The following is a 14,715-nucleotide window of genomic DNA, read 5'->3' on the forward strand; positions in this document are numbered from 1 at the left end:
TAGCAATACCCTGTTTTTGTATTTACTCCTTGTTGTTGTTATAAGTGTTTTCTGAGTGTCTTATAACTAATTTCTTAACACATGACTTATTTGTGGTTATGATTATAAATTTTAAAAGGTAAGGAAGTTTTTTTACATCAATACCTTTAAGCTATACTTTTGTTATTGATAGGATTTCTAACTTGATTTCATTTTGATCATAAAGGTAGGCTCTGTATGGAAAATTTGTTGAAATTTGCATAATTTTTTTTCGGTCTTTTAATACTGTTTGACTTTTAAAATTATATTCCTGTAATTCTGATGACAAAATTTAGTAAAGTATGATAGTTCCTTCAGTCTATTTAATTGTTAATAGAGAAAACAACCTGAGATAACCTACTTTAAATGTCTGACCATCCCCTGAATTGGCCATTCTGTGTTTTGGGGTTTTTTTCCTGCTGTGCTGGGGATCAAACCTTGCATATGCTGGGCAAGTGCCCTCCCCTGAGCTATACCCCAGCTTTCCATACATGTTCACGTTCATTTACTACCTATCATGTTCTACAAGATTTAAGGAGGACACATTATGTTACCAGCCATCAGCTAGCATATTTAAAAGTATACTGTAAACTTAATTTACCCAGAATGCCAAATAAAGGCAGTACTAGAAAACAGACTTTATCATCTTCTTGTTCTGCTTCATTGTTTTACCTTGGCATACATTGAGGGCATTCATCGTAGAGTATCCGGCTAAAATTCTTTTTCTTTAACTACATAGTTCTTCCCCTTGATTATCTCTCTCTCTCTCTCTCTCTCTCTCTCTCTCTCTCTCTCTCTCACACACACACACACACACACACAAAGTAGGGGGCAAAATGGAGTTTTTGCTAGTCCCGGGGGCCCAGAGCCACCACTGAATGAGAGATGAGGCTGCAGGTTATAACCAATCGGGGGGCAGGGAGATGATATTAGAGCATTTCCCATTAGTCTCATCATTTTTATTCCTTCTGATGATGGTGCTAATGATGGTGGTGACAGAGCAGAAGCAGCAAACACTCTAGGGGCTCTTGGCAAAACACATCAAATATAATATTAACACTCACAACCACACCTTAAAGTACACCTGTTTATTATTCTCACTTTGCAGATGAGGTGGGGAGTAACTTAACAAATGATCTTTAGGAAGATGGAAGCCCTTATTCCATAAGCAAAGAAATGACTCTGAAAATACCAGGCCTTTCTATAAGGTCCTTGCTTAGTGTCTGGAGGGCCATCTTAAGTGACAGCCACCATTTTAAGGAAAATTTCCCACCTAAGGGTATTTCTGAGAAAGGCTCACCACTCCCTCATACCAACCCAACCTCTGACCACCCACATTAGGACCCACCCTGCTCTGATTCCTGAGCCTGCCCCATAAAAGTCCCAGAACCCAAGCCTGTTTTGCCTCTCTACACTACAGAGAGAGATGGCCTTCATTTATCAGTTCTGACAAATAAACTCTCATGTTTATCCCTGCCTGGTCTCCATCTTTCATTTCTTGCTTTCCTATCTCTCCTTCCTCACTTTCCCTTCACTTTCCAAATCCCCCTGCTGCCCTCCTATCCTCCCTCCTCCAATACTTACTCTACTGTGGACCCTCACTGCACAAGGTGTGCTGGAGGAAGCAGGTGGTAGGAAGGCTGGAGTTCAGGCCTTGCCACTGGATTGCTGCTGTTCTGAGGCAAACACCAAGGTCCCAGCTGATAAGTGGGGATTCTGCATTGCTCTGAGTCCTCCCTCCTCCTCCCTCTTGCTCCCTCTTCCTCCCTCCTCCTCCCTATACCTTCATGTCAGATGTCCCTCACTTCCATGGGTGGCAATTTAATGTCTGAGTTCAACTGGATTGAGTTTTTGAAAAAGCATAGCATGACCTACCTTCTCTAGAATCTTACTAAAGTATCCTAATCATAATGTGCTTCAGGGATTTTACTGCTACATTCTGAATCACATTCTTCTCCATGTGATCATCCATCTCATCGCCTCATTTTTTCCATTAGTAACATGATTATAGCACAGAGTGATCTATCTATAATGAGCCCCAGCTCAAGCAGTGCGGCTTTCTGTTGGCCCAATTTTAAATAAATCTTTCTTTGTTAATTAATGTGCCTTATCCCATTGTTGCAAGTAACATTTATGTTCCTGGTTTGGATGGGAGGAAGGAGAACCACACCCAGGGTGCAACATCCAAAAATCTTCTGAATCAATATGAATGCAACGACCATTCAAAAGCAAACTTTAATAGTTAGTTCGAGTGCTTATTTTAAACCAGGGAAATTGTACAAGAGAGTCTACAGGAAAGTAAAAGGTGATGTGATAATTAGGTCATGAATTAACCCCCTGGTACTTGCAGCTCTTTGCTATTTTTAAAGACCTCCTTCTTACCTCCTAGGATATTCTGCACATGCAAAATGCCTTAATGTGACTAATAAGGTACCTAGCATAAAAGTTAATTAATGAAAATGAAAACACTAAAACTCAGGTTATTTGGCAACCAGAACCTGGAGCCAGATCCCAATTAAACCACTTTTGTGGTGAAGGAAGGGATCAAAATGCCCAATAGGTTCCATCTGGCTGCTTCCACAGGTCACCGCAGAGCCCCATGTCCATGTCAAATCAGCCTTTGCACCTCCTTTCCACTCCTCCCGCTGTACTGGGGAACTCCCAGGCTCCCCCACTCACAAGGCAGGGGCTTGGCAGCTAAGGAATCCAACTGAAAGCAACTGTGATTCACTAGTTCTTTGCAGTCCAATCCCCTTTGTCATTCATTCCACTGGAGGGGTCCCTAAACCTCCAATCCCATTTGTACCCTACCCAGGAGATTTGATAATGGTCCTGGCAGAGCAGTGGCTTTTCATAACTTCTGGCAGGGGCCTCATTGACCCATAACATGGCAACACACATGATTTCTTCTCATACTGTCTTTGTAAATTGACCATGGCTAACCTTGCTGCCCTAATCAGATCAATCAGAATAACATTTCTTTAGCTGCTGCAGGCTGGCAGCCTCCTGGGCTGAGGCGTGACTCAGAGTCAGCCTTGGATACTGAAGGCGGATTTTTGAGTTTCCAGTGTCTCAGGTTTCCTTTGCTTTTATCACAGTTGGTGAGCTTTGTAAGGACCGTGTTTACAGCCATGCAAATTAGCCTCAGCTGGAGAGAAATCAGGTCAGGCCTAAATGAAATCAAGCACTGGGTCAAAGGTATTTTATCAAAAAATTAGAAATGTGGCCATAGTACTTGGGGTCAAGCCAGACCCTCCTAGGAAGTACTTGGACAGCACTGTCTGGTGCAGCCTGAACTCTTGGCCTCCGGACCCTGGAAACTGCTAAAGGATGAGGAATGGGTGATGAAGGATCACACTAGCCTGAAGGGCATTGGCCAGCTCAATCAAAGACCAACTGCTGCTGCTGCTGCTGCTGCCAGCCACAGTTTTGTTACATAAGGACAATTGTGAGGAGGGAACTGCATCTTGGAGGAAAGAAGCACTGTGGTTCTAAGCCTGGTTTTATGGTATATTCCATGTTACTCACTGACTAGGCAAAGTTCAAATTCACAGTTTTGTTCTACTTACACACTTGCACACACAGTTTTAAAAGTATGTGTGAAAGTGTCCAAATGCAGATAAACTCTGATATTTTGCACCTGGAGTATTTTTAAACTTCCACTCCAGATGCCAAGTTTGTTAATGAAACTAAGGTCACTTGACCAGACACAGCAACTGCTGATTCCAGTCAAGACAAAATCTCTAGTTAATTTCCACTGCAGTATTCCTATCATGTTTCCAGCACTTTAATACCCCAGTGCATAAAGAAACTTGGTTTATCTAAAAGTAATTCTCTAAAGACTGGAAGATTATTAAAATCACAATTATTCCCTGAGTGCCCTTGTACCTATGACTCACCAAATTGCTAGTGATGGTTTACAGAAGGCATCCTGATTTATCAGAATGTGCATGAGTCTGAGAGCTAAGATGTTGGTTCATGTGACTCCCTTGTCTGTCTTCCCTCTAATAAGTAAAATGAAAACTGGTAAATTTCAAGTGTCCTGTCTGCAAAACAGAAGTAATGACCAGAGTCTTGGAATTTTTACAAATTAAAGTTTAGGGTTTGACAAATGAGAAAATTAAGACCTGGAGAATGTAAAGGACTTGTCCAGGACTCACCAGTTGGCTAGGGTGAAAGTCAGACATACAAACCACATTGACTAACACCAAGCCAGTGCTTCTTTCACTATACAATGAACATGAAATAAAATTCAGCTTTGCCAAGTAAACTTAAAGATAGGTGTGTAATTAAATTCAGACCTACATGCTATTTTTTAAGTCATTAAGAGGACAAGCTCTGGGCTTCTTGCTGGAGTCACTCATTTGCTCTGCCACCTGAGTTTGGTTGTGACAGGCAAGTTCCTCAACACATCAGGCTCTAGTTTCCTCATCTACAGAATGAGAATAATAACAGTAACCAACTCATTGAGTTCTGAAGATTAAATAAGTTAATATATGGCAACAATCCAAATCTACTGAGCATTAGATCATTTCTATTAGTGATATCTTCCATTGTCATTTTCATTTGAGAAATAGTAAATAAATACCAGGCTATTAATACTTTCTTTCTGCTCACATTAAGCACGTGAGGTCACGTGTGTGTGAAGGAGCTGCTCAGATCTTCATTTACTTTGCAAAGCATTTGTAAGCTCAGTTGTGAAGCAACCATGTAATCTGGGTATATGACTTAAGTATACATATAGATCTTTCCATATTCTTGCTGTGTACCCTACATATTTCTAGCTGGGACCTGGAGGTCAGAGGAATGACTGCCACCATCAAGGTCCTGGCACAGGTACTCAGCCCCAACCAGGATGAGCTCCTATCCATGCCACTGTCTTAGAAAGGACCTATATTGAGGATAAATGAATGACCCTCATGAAAATATGCATGGATTTCGAAACTTTCCTCAACTAGAAGGAGTAGATAAATGCTTTTGAAAAACTCATGTCTTTCAAGATATTCTATGAGAGAACTACTAAACCAATAAACAATCTCCAATCACATTGTTTTTCATTTTCAAATTAGATAATCCCAAATTTGTATTCAAGTAAAGATTCTATTTATAAAGGAGATTTTTAAAATTGTGTGTGTGTGTGTGTGTGTGTGTGTGTGTGTGTTGAGGGGTGGATTCTGGAATCAGACCCAAAGGGATTAAGTCTAATACTTCATAAATTTTTATGCTATGGTCATTCATTCTAAGCACTGGAATTATGCCTATGAATGATTTTTATTTTACTAATACCTACAAGACTTTCTAATATGCATTTGGCTCCCAAAACTCTGTGTGGGTAACATGCTATGAAACATGGCCTCATAGTTCACAACAAAAAGATTTAACTAGACTAAAGAGGGTGCTTGGGGGCAGCTACTCTTTTCTTGGTTCCTTAGGCATGGGGAAACCATTCTAGCTCAGAGCATTCTAAGGTGCCCTCTTGTGGTTTGGGGTAGGTAATGAGCATCTTAATGACTCTGCAGCTGGCTTGAGGTACAAACCCAGATTAAGTTACTGTTCAACAGCCAACAAGAGAAACAAGTTGAACTCCAAGAACAACATTCAGATTCAACATTCTGAAAGAATCATTGATATCCATATTTGACAAGTTCTAACCACTTTTTAAAAAATAAGCAAATAAAGTAAATGTACAACCTAATTTTTTGTGCCATTTCATTTCCAAACAGAATTTACAAAGCGAGATTTTATAAACTGGTGCCCATCATGGAGTAGGAGCTGCTGCTTCCTTTGGGTCAATTTGGCCAGTCAGGTCCTCTACACTGAAGAACAAGCAAACCTAATCATTCCGCAGCCTACTCAAGGAGTCTGGACATAGCACTAACAATTTCAGGTCATGTATTGGTACAATCAACACAGAGAACATTTTCTTGATGATATCTGCTAACACACTACTCATTTATTAAACACATGAGAAATGTAAAAGGGTTGACAAACTCAGCCTTACCCCAGGGGAAAAAATAATATACATACCTTTCCAAGGCAGCCAAGAGAAATCATCTTTGTCATAAATGCTGAAATACTATAAACTTGGAAGGCAATAGGTTATGAAAACCCTGTAAATTTACATTCAGCCTTCCAAACAATGCTCTCCTTCCACCCTTCAGTCCTCCCCCAATAAACGGAGACACCAAAGTCTAGGATTTGAGAATTACAACTATGATCCTGGCCAAAGTGACCAAATTACAATCAATGCTGAAAACTTTTGGCACCAGAAAATTTCAACAGACAAGCATCAGCTGAACCATCACAGCCTCCCTCCCCCAAAGCACTCAGAGAAAATAGCCAGCATCTCATTAGTTCCTAAGAAATGTCTACTAAAAAGACAGAAGGGAAAGGCAGGCTTATCTACATCTCACAGAAGAGGAAGCAGAGATGATTTATAATTCAAAGTCAGATCACATCGTTTGAAGAGAGGAGGAATATTGGCAGGTAGTGCTGATTCTCAGAAAGTTGTCAGGCAAAATATAGAATGCAATTGGAAAGCTTATCAAAGTAGCTACTTCCTTCACAGAAACCATGAAAAAGACTCTCAGACAATGAAGGTAGATTTCTGGATCCTGATCAGGGTACTCACCTGCTCAGAAGCAAGTGTAACTTAAGGACAATGTAAATATGGGCATATTGACAGAGGACATTCTTATTTTGTAGTACAAGGACTGTATATAAACCAACCTGAGATGAACTACTACATGTTGGAGTGCATCATGAAAGGAAGTTGTGAAATTGCTACAGATATTGACAAATAAGAATGACCTTGAGATCACCATTTGTAAATAGTTTCAGGAATAAACACACTGATTATTTAAGATCATGAAAACCTCAGGAATCAATGATGTTCAGGATTTTCTTTCCAAAACTTTCACATTAGTTCATAAACTAAGAGATTACTACAACATCCCAGAAAAGGGATGTCAAAGTGTTTTCATAATGATAATTTTCCTTTATTTTCATAAGTGCCATGTTAAGGAGTTGTAATTCCCAGTTTTGTAGAGAAGAAATTAGTGTGGGAAGATTAAATCAATCTGAAGTTTAGAAAATAGAAAAAAAAAAAAAAAAGATAAGTACCAAGTGTTGGTGGCGCCCTCGAGTGCTGATGTTTTCAGCTCTGGTTCTTAACTTGGTTACTGCTGTGTTTGAAGTGGCACAGTATTCTAGTGTCACAAATGAGGATGACACCTACCTGAGTATGCAATACAAATTTGTAATAATTAGTGTTTAATTTTTTTGTTATAGCTAATATGTAAAATGGAATGATAGAGTCAAAGGAAAATACTAGGCTCCAAATCTTCACATTCCTTGCTGGAGTTACATGTAAAGCACATCTTTTCATTCAAATATTTGTTTTTCTGTTGGAAAACTCTGAAAAACACTCTGGAGAATCTTAAAACACAAGAAATACTTTGGACTTGCTCAAGTATAGCTGTGACTTGATGGTCTTGGTAGCAGCTGTTCTCATTCACGAACTTCAAATCGAGCATCCCAGTAAAAGTTGCTACTATCAGAGGTATGGCAAATTACCATTTAACTATCAGGGAAAGGCTGACATATGCTGAGGTTCTTGAATATCCATTAGCTCAATGTTCCTCATTATTAATGTCTTCTCAGGTAAGATGAGAAAACCTCTTGAAGACACTTTGTCTTTCTAGGCCTCAATTTCTAATGTGCCAAATAAGGGAATGGAATTAGATGATGGGGGAAGTTCCTTCTAGCCTTAGACTACACGATGTTATGGAGCAGGAGCTCTGCTCAGTTTGAGAATACACACATTTCTGCTTACTTGAAACCAATGCAAGAGGTTGGAAAATTAAACACCATTATAGAGACTGGATCTAGAAAGTAGTATCTGAGTTCAGCAGACTTGACAACTCTTCTCATTCTTTCTGAAATATGAATGTGGAATGTGCAGAGGGATAAAGACCATCTCTATTTAAGGGATGTGCTTGTTTATGTCTCAATGCTGGCTAAGCCCCTACGAGCCAAGATTCAGAATGCTGGATTTTTAAATACACAGTTCTTTCTTCAGTTAAGTCATCAGCATCATCCTAATAGAAACCTTATTTGGCAAATGTTCTCCTGGTCTTCTTGTACAAGAACCATTCTGTGATTAAGCTGAAGAAGTTTGCCTCCAATGCTGAAACTCCTCAGCTGTGCACAGCTCCCCCCCCCACCCCACCCCACCCCCCAAAAAACTTTTTGTTTTCATTTTGAGAAAAAACAAACAAACATCTGACTCTTGAAAGAGACCAAGGAACCCATCTTGATGTTGGAAATCTGGCCACAGGCATAGAGGGAAGACTCATAGGAGGCAGGCTTTAGAGTTTTCTGGCACTGATTCAAATCATTATTTGCTTTAAAGCTTAACACCTCATCTCTAAGGTAAGCCACAGAGCTCTCTGAATGCAGCAGCATCCTCACCATAAAACTCCAGCAGACTCCCATTTCTGCCTCCATTTACAGAAAACCACACACACTGCACGTGCACATCAATTCTAGGGGGTAACCAAACCTCACTATCCAGAAAGTTCAAACGAAGGTATCTACCCTCTCGGACAGAAACAAGATAAATCATGAAGTATTGACTGCCTTAATTAAAATCCACTGTTGAACAGGCAAACGATTATGAGATATGAAATAAGTGACCAGATATTTTGATATCTTAACAACAAACATTCATTCACCAAAATGGAAATATTTCATTTTACAGGTGAATAATATGGTACCAGAGAGAAACTAAGGGAGTGACAGCAATCTAAGAAGAAATAGAAAGCACAAGTAAATTTAGTATGGTACCGTATAACATTCAGAACTTTCAGTTAACCGAAGAAGTTTTCCCAAGAGAGGTAAATGGAGGCTGTTTATAGAATGTAAAATTTTTTCCTTTGTGTTTTATGTAGCAACAATAGTCTTCTGTTTCTATAGGTGGCATTTTAAAAAGTCAGCCTGACTTCAAGGCACAGATGTACTACATCCTATACAAATCTCCTGGATGGGAATGCACATTACAGTATATCAACTGACTTCTTGCCTGGGACATACTGTTTTATTAGAAAAATTCAAACTATTGCATGCAATATGTTCTCTTAAAAGATTTGCTCTGCTATCCAACAATTGAGAGTATTTTGTCATGGTAATACAATTCTTATGAACTTAAGAAATAAAAAAACTTCATGATTTTCATTCATAATTCAAATCAATGGAAAAATCTGATATGACTAGCAGAAAGCTAGTTTTCACATTTTTTAATCTGTAAGTTGCAATTTCATAATCATAATGTTGCTCAAGTTATGAACTAATGGATGAACCCCATCATATAATTTAAGAAGGAAATGTTGATGATAGTAACATCATTCGATATTATGCACCTTTTAAAACACTTCCTCAAATCCTCATGGATTTGAATCTTATAACATCCTGAAGGTTTGGGTAGATTTGAATATTGTTAATCATGTTTTAAGGAAGAGGGAAAATGCAAGGAGGAAGACAACTAGCTCAAAGCTCACATAGAAAATCAACATCAGGCTATTGTGTGGGATAGTTTTCCTGATTTCTCTTTCAGCTGATTCATCATTGGTGTATAGGGACACAATTGATTTATGGGTGTTAATTTTGTGAAAGGCCTTTACAATCAAAACTACAGAACACTAAAAAAGAAGTTGAAGAAGACCTCAGAAAATGGAAAGATCTCCCATGTTCTTGGATAGGCAGAATTAATATCGTCAAAATAGCCATATCACCAAAAGCGCAAAACAGATTTAATGCAATTCCTATTAAAATTCCAGTGATGTTCTTCATAGAAACAGAAAAGCAATCATAAAATTCATTGGGAAAAATAAGAGGCCCAAACAGCCAAAGCAATCCTTAGAGAGATAAGTGAAGAAGAAGGCATCACAATAACACACCTTAAATTACACTATACAGAGCTATAGTAACAAAAAACAGCATGATATTGGCACAAGAAAAACAGGCATGAAGATCAGTGAAACATAATAGAAGACACAGAGAAAAACCTATATAAATACAGTTAACTCGGGGCTGGGGCTCAGCAATAGCGTACTTGCCTTGCAAGTGTGAGGCACTGGGTTTGATTCTCAGCACCACATAAAAATAAATAAAATAAAGATCTAGCAACAACTAAGGGAAAAATATAAAAATAAATAAATACAGTTAACTCATACTAGACAAAGGCACCATAAACATACATTGGAGAAAATATAGCCTCTTCAATAATGGTGCTGGGAAAACTGGAAATCCATATGTAGTAGAATGAAATTGAACCTCCATCTCTTAACCTGCACAAAACTCAACTCAAAGTGGATCAAGGACTTAGGCACTGGAACTGAGACCCTGCACCTACTAGAAGAAAAGGTAGCCCCAAATTGCTATCATGCCACTTAGGAACCAACTTCCTCAATAAGACTCCTAAAGGGGAAGAAGTAAAATCAAGAATCAATAAATAGGATGGATTCAAATTAAGGAAACAATCAAGAATGGGAGAAAACCTTTGCCACCTACATCTCAGATATAGCATTAATCTCCAGGATATACAAAGAACTCAAAACCTCAACACAAAAAAACAAATAACGCAATCAATAAATGGGCAAAGGAACTGAACAAGTGTGGAGAGCAAATGAGCCCTGGTCAGCAGGTGACAGTGTGGGGTAGGCAAAAGCCAAGCCTGGGAAACATTCCTTACCAAAGGTGAGGATGTGAGCAGCCTTGGTACGGCCTCTGACATCAATAGTTAACAGACATTCCAGTACAATGGGTTTTCTGGTACAGGAGGATAGCCACAGGAGGCTCCTAACACTGTAATAGCAGAACAGCTACAAAATGTTTCTAGCTCTGTAACTTTTTAGTGCACAAAGAAGCCTCCTGACAACTCACAAGCCTTGAACAATTTACAAAGCTTCTGTAGTTTACCTTTCTGATTATGAGATCCTATATAATAAACATGCTGAGCTAGTTCTGGGTCACTGTTCCTCCATCAGATGACAGTGTCCCACCTGGCCCCAGCATTTCTTAAAAATGTCTCGGTGTTTTTCTTTGTCTCTGTGTTTTTCTTAATCTCCTATCGCCCCTACTTGAAATCCTTTGTTCTTGATGCATGGGTCATGGCAAACAAGCACTTCACAAAAGAAGAAACATAAATGGTCAAAAATATATGAAAAAATGTTTAACTTCTTTAGCAAAAAGAGAAATGCAAATTAAAACTATACTGAGATTTCATATCTCACTCTAGTCAGAATGGCAATTATCAAGAATACAAGTAACAACAAATATTGGTAAGGATGTGGGAGAAAAGGTTCACTCATATAATGCTGGTAGGACTGTAAATTTACGTAACCACTCTGTAAAGCAGTATGGAGATTCCTCAAAAAACTTGGAATGGAACTATAATTTGACCCAGTTATCCTACTCCAAGCCTTATACTCAAAGGACTTAAAATCAGCATACTACAGTGATGCAGCCACATCAATGTTTATAGCAGCTCAATTCGCAATAGCCAAACTATGGAACCAACCTAGGTTCCCTTCAACAGATGAATGGATAAAGTAAATGTGGTACATGTACACAATGGAACATTACTCAGGCATAAAGAAAAATGAAATTATGGCATTTTCCAGAAAATAGATGGACCTGGAGAATATCATGCTAAGTGAAATAAACCAATCCCAAAAAACCAAAGACCAAATGTTATCTCTGATTTTTGGATGCTAACCCACAACAAGGGAGGGTGAAGAGGGGAAGAATAGAAGTTAAGTGGATTAGACCAAGGGGAATAAAGGGAAGGGAGGGGTGAGAAGAATAGGAAAGACAGTAGAATTAATCATACAAAACTTTCCTATTCTTGTATACTAATACATGACCAGGGTAACTCTACATCCTGTAAAACCACAAGAATAGAATCCTAATTAGAATAAGTTATACTCCAGGTATATATGTCAAATTATACTCTACTGTCATATATATCCCAAAAGAATAATAATTTAAAAAAAAAGAAAATCAACATCACAACTATTCTATTGTCTTCTTAACATCACCTCTGCTATTATCAAAACACCAATACAGAGAAATAGCAGCAGTGGCAAAAATGCCATTAGCTATCATAGGTTGAGGACTGATTGTGTGCCAGGAACTATAATGAACCTAACACACACATTTACTTCATTAAATCATCACTTAGACTAGTATTATGAGTGGATGTTGTGTTAGCTTTTGTCACTGTAACAAAATACCTGAGACAATTAACTTACAGAAGGAAAAGGTTTACTTTGGCTCACGGTTTTGGAGGTTCAATTAAAAGATCAGGTGGCCCCATTGCTTCAGCCTCTGTCAAGGGCAGCACATCAGAACAGGGATGCACAACAGAACTAACCACTCACTTCATTATCAGGAGAGAGAGGAAAAGATTCGAGTCCCATATTATCTTTCAAGGGCATACTCCCAATGTCCTAAAGACCTCTTGCTAGGCCCCAGCTCCTAAAGGTCTCACCAACTTCTACTAACAGGAACTTGGGAGCCAAGTCTTTGATACATGGACCTTTGGAGGGGACAATTCTAAACCTCAGCAGACTTCACTTTGTGCTATGGCTCGGGGACTAAGGTGCACAAAGTTAAAGGGCCTAGTGCTTTTGATTTAGACCCCACAGACAGTCTGCCTCACATCTGCCTGACTGCTGGGGATGGTAAACTCATTCTCTCGCAGATGACCAGTGGCTCACGGTTCTCGCGTTTGCTGAGAAGTCACCTCCCCAGTGAGAACTGCACTTTCTTTAGAATTGAAGACCCCGTCCCCACCTTGCAAAGCTGGCACTCCTCACTCTGCTCCACTTCTCCACGAGGGGACTGACAAGGTTTGTTTTCAATGTTGATGGTTAATATGAGCTCTACAGGCAAGGATCACCAGTTTCATTGCTTTTTTAACCAAAATATTCCAAATACTTAGACAACGTTGTTCATCTGAAATTTCTGTAATCATGGAAATGTTTGATTTCTGCACTATTCCACATGGTAGTCACAAGTCACAAGGACAGAGCTGAAATGTGGATAGTGAAAGTGAATATCTATTTTATTTATTACTTAACTAGCTACATAGTTCTACTGTACAGTGCAGGCCTAGAACCACCCGGGCACCATAAGATCCCAGTAAATATTCATTAAATGAATAAATTTATAAATAAATCCTGCTTTTCTTTCCTTTTTTTTCTTTTTTGGTACCAGGGATAAAACCCAGGGGTACTTAACCACTGAGCCACATCCTCAGCCCTTTTTAAATATTTTATTTGGAGACACTGAGTTGCTTAAGGCCTCGCTAAGTTGCTAAGGCTGACTTTGAACTTGGTGATCCTCCTGCCTCAGCCTCCTGAGCTGCTGGGATTATAGGCCTGTGCCAATGTGCCTGGCTGAACCCTGTGTTTCATATAGCCTATAAGCTACTTTCACTTACAACAAATTAAATATTACATTTTTTCCCAACAGAATTAATTGTGAAAGAATCCAGGTTAAATTTTGAAAATTCAGAAGATACAACCAAAATAGCAAGCACAGATTTCTCTCATTATTGGCTCCCTTTTGCCATTTATGACTCAAAACCTTCCAAAACGTTTTCTGAAAACAGAGGGAAAGTAAAGCAGCAGTACATAGTATATTCCCACAGAGGCAAATGTATATGTAATTAAAACCATTACTATAATCACTCAATACCTTTTTGACCTTGTTTTTTTTCTCATAGGTCTCTGACAGAGGTTTTTTCTTCTGTTGAGTTGTGTCTTTGGAGAATAAATACTCAAATTCACTAGTGTCCCGAATATCAGGTTCTTCTAAGGAGTCCCATAAGGTCGGTGTAGCATTTTGGCTTAAATGAGAAAATGGCAAGTTAACCTTAAGAACAAAAGCAGAAGAGAATATAATAAAATCATATCTCCTTCTAATTCATTTTTATTTAATGTAAAAAATATAAAGCCCTCATAAAGTTTAGAGGAAATCTTTTATGCTATACTTTTAAAGTCAAAATACACCATAAAACATTTAAACACACACAAACACACACTTCCAAAAAAAAGTATAGTCATCAGATAATCAGAAAGCTCTAGGGAAGCATTTTGGGACTAGAAGTCCTGGGCCTGAGGTTGTGGTCACAAGGCTCTCCTAAATCTGGAACATTTCTATCACATGACAGGCAAAAGTGGGCATCATTGAAGAGATAACCATTTCTGAGACATAGACATTCTTAAGGGCCTGAAAATGGAGTGGTAAGGTAAAGATCTGCCTTAATTGGACTTTTGCTATGGGTTTTAAATATAATTTTCAGGATTAAGTAAACTTAGTTCAAGGTTGTTAGTATGTGTGTAGTCTGTGCCCATTTAAAAGTATTTGATTAAAAATACCCCACCTCCAACAGGGTGCTGTGGAGCACGCCTGTAATCCCAATGGCTCCAGAGGCTGAGACAGAAGAATCTCGAGTTCAAAGCCAGGACACTAAGCAACTCAGTAAGAACCTGTCTCTAAATAAAATACAAAGTAGGGCTGGGGATGTAGTTCAGTGGTCAAGTGCCCCTGAGTTCAATCCCAGGAAGGAAGGAAGGAAGGAAGGAAGGAAGGAAGGAAGGAAGGAAGGAAGGGAGGGAGGGCTGTCTCAAG

The 14,715-nt window shown here is 38.9% G+C and overlaps 1 protein-coding gene across 6 annotated transcripts in view; it reads right to left on the reverse strand.

Annotated features, from left to right (window-relative positions):
* Fmn1 (formin 1) overlaps positions 1–14,715 on the reverse strand; it is a 399,662-nt gene that overhangs the window by 183,724 nt on the left and 201,223 nt on the right. For all 6 annotated transcript variants that reach the window (XR_007343831.1, XM_048793077.1, XM_015480855.2 and 3 more), the window contains one exon: positions 13,780–13,930. Coding sequence is in view for 5 of the 6 variants with exons in the window: in XM_048793077.1 (XP_048649034.1) it covers positions 13,780–13,930 (151 nt within the window). In the remaining variant the exon portion in view is untranslated. The remainder of the gene's footprint in view (positions 1–13,779; positions 13,931–14,715) is intronic.

This window comes from Marmota marmota, unplaced genomic scaffold, assembly GCF_001458135.2.
Source record: "Marmota marmota marmota unplaced genomic scaffold, marMar, whole genome shotgun sequence".
In the NCBI taxonomy this organism is placed as follows: Eukaryota; Metazoa; Chordata; class Mammalia; order Rodentia; family Sciuridae; genus Marmota; species Marmota marmota.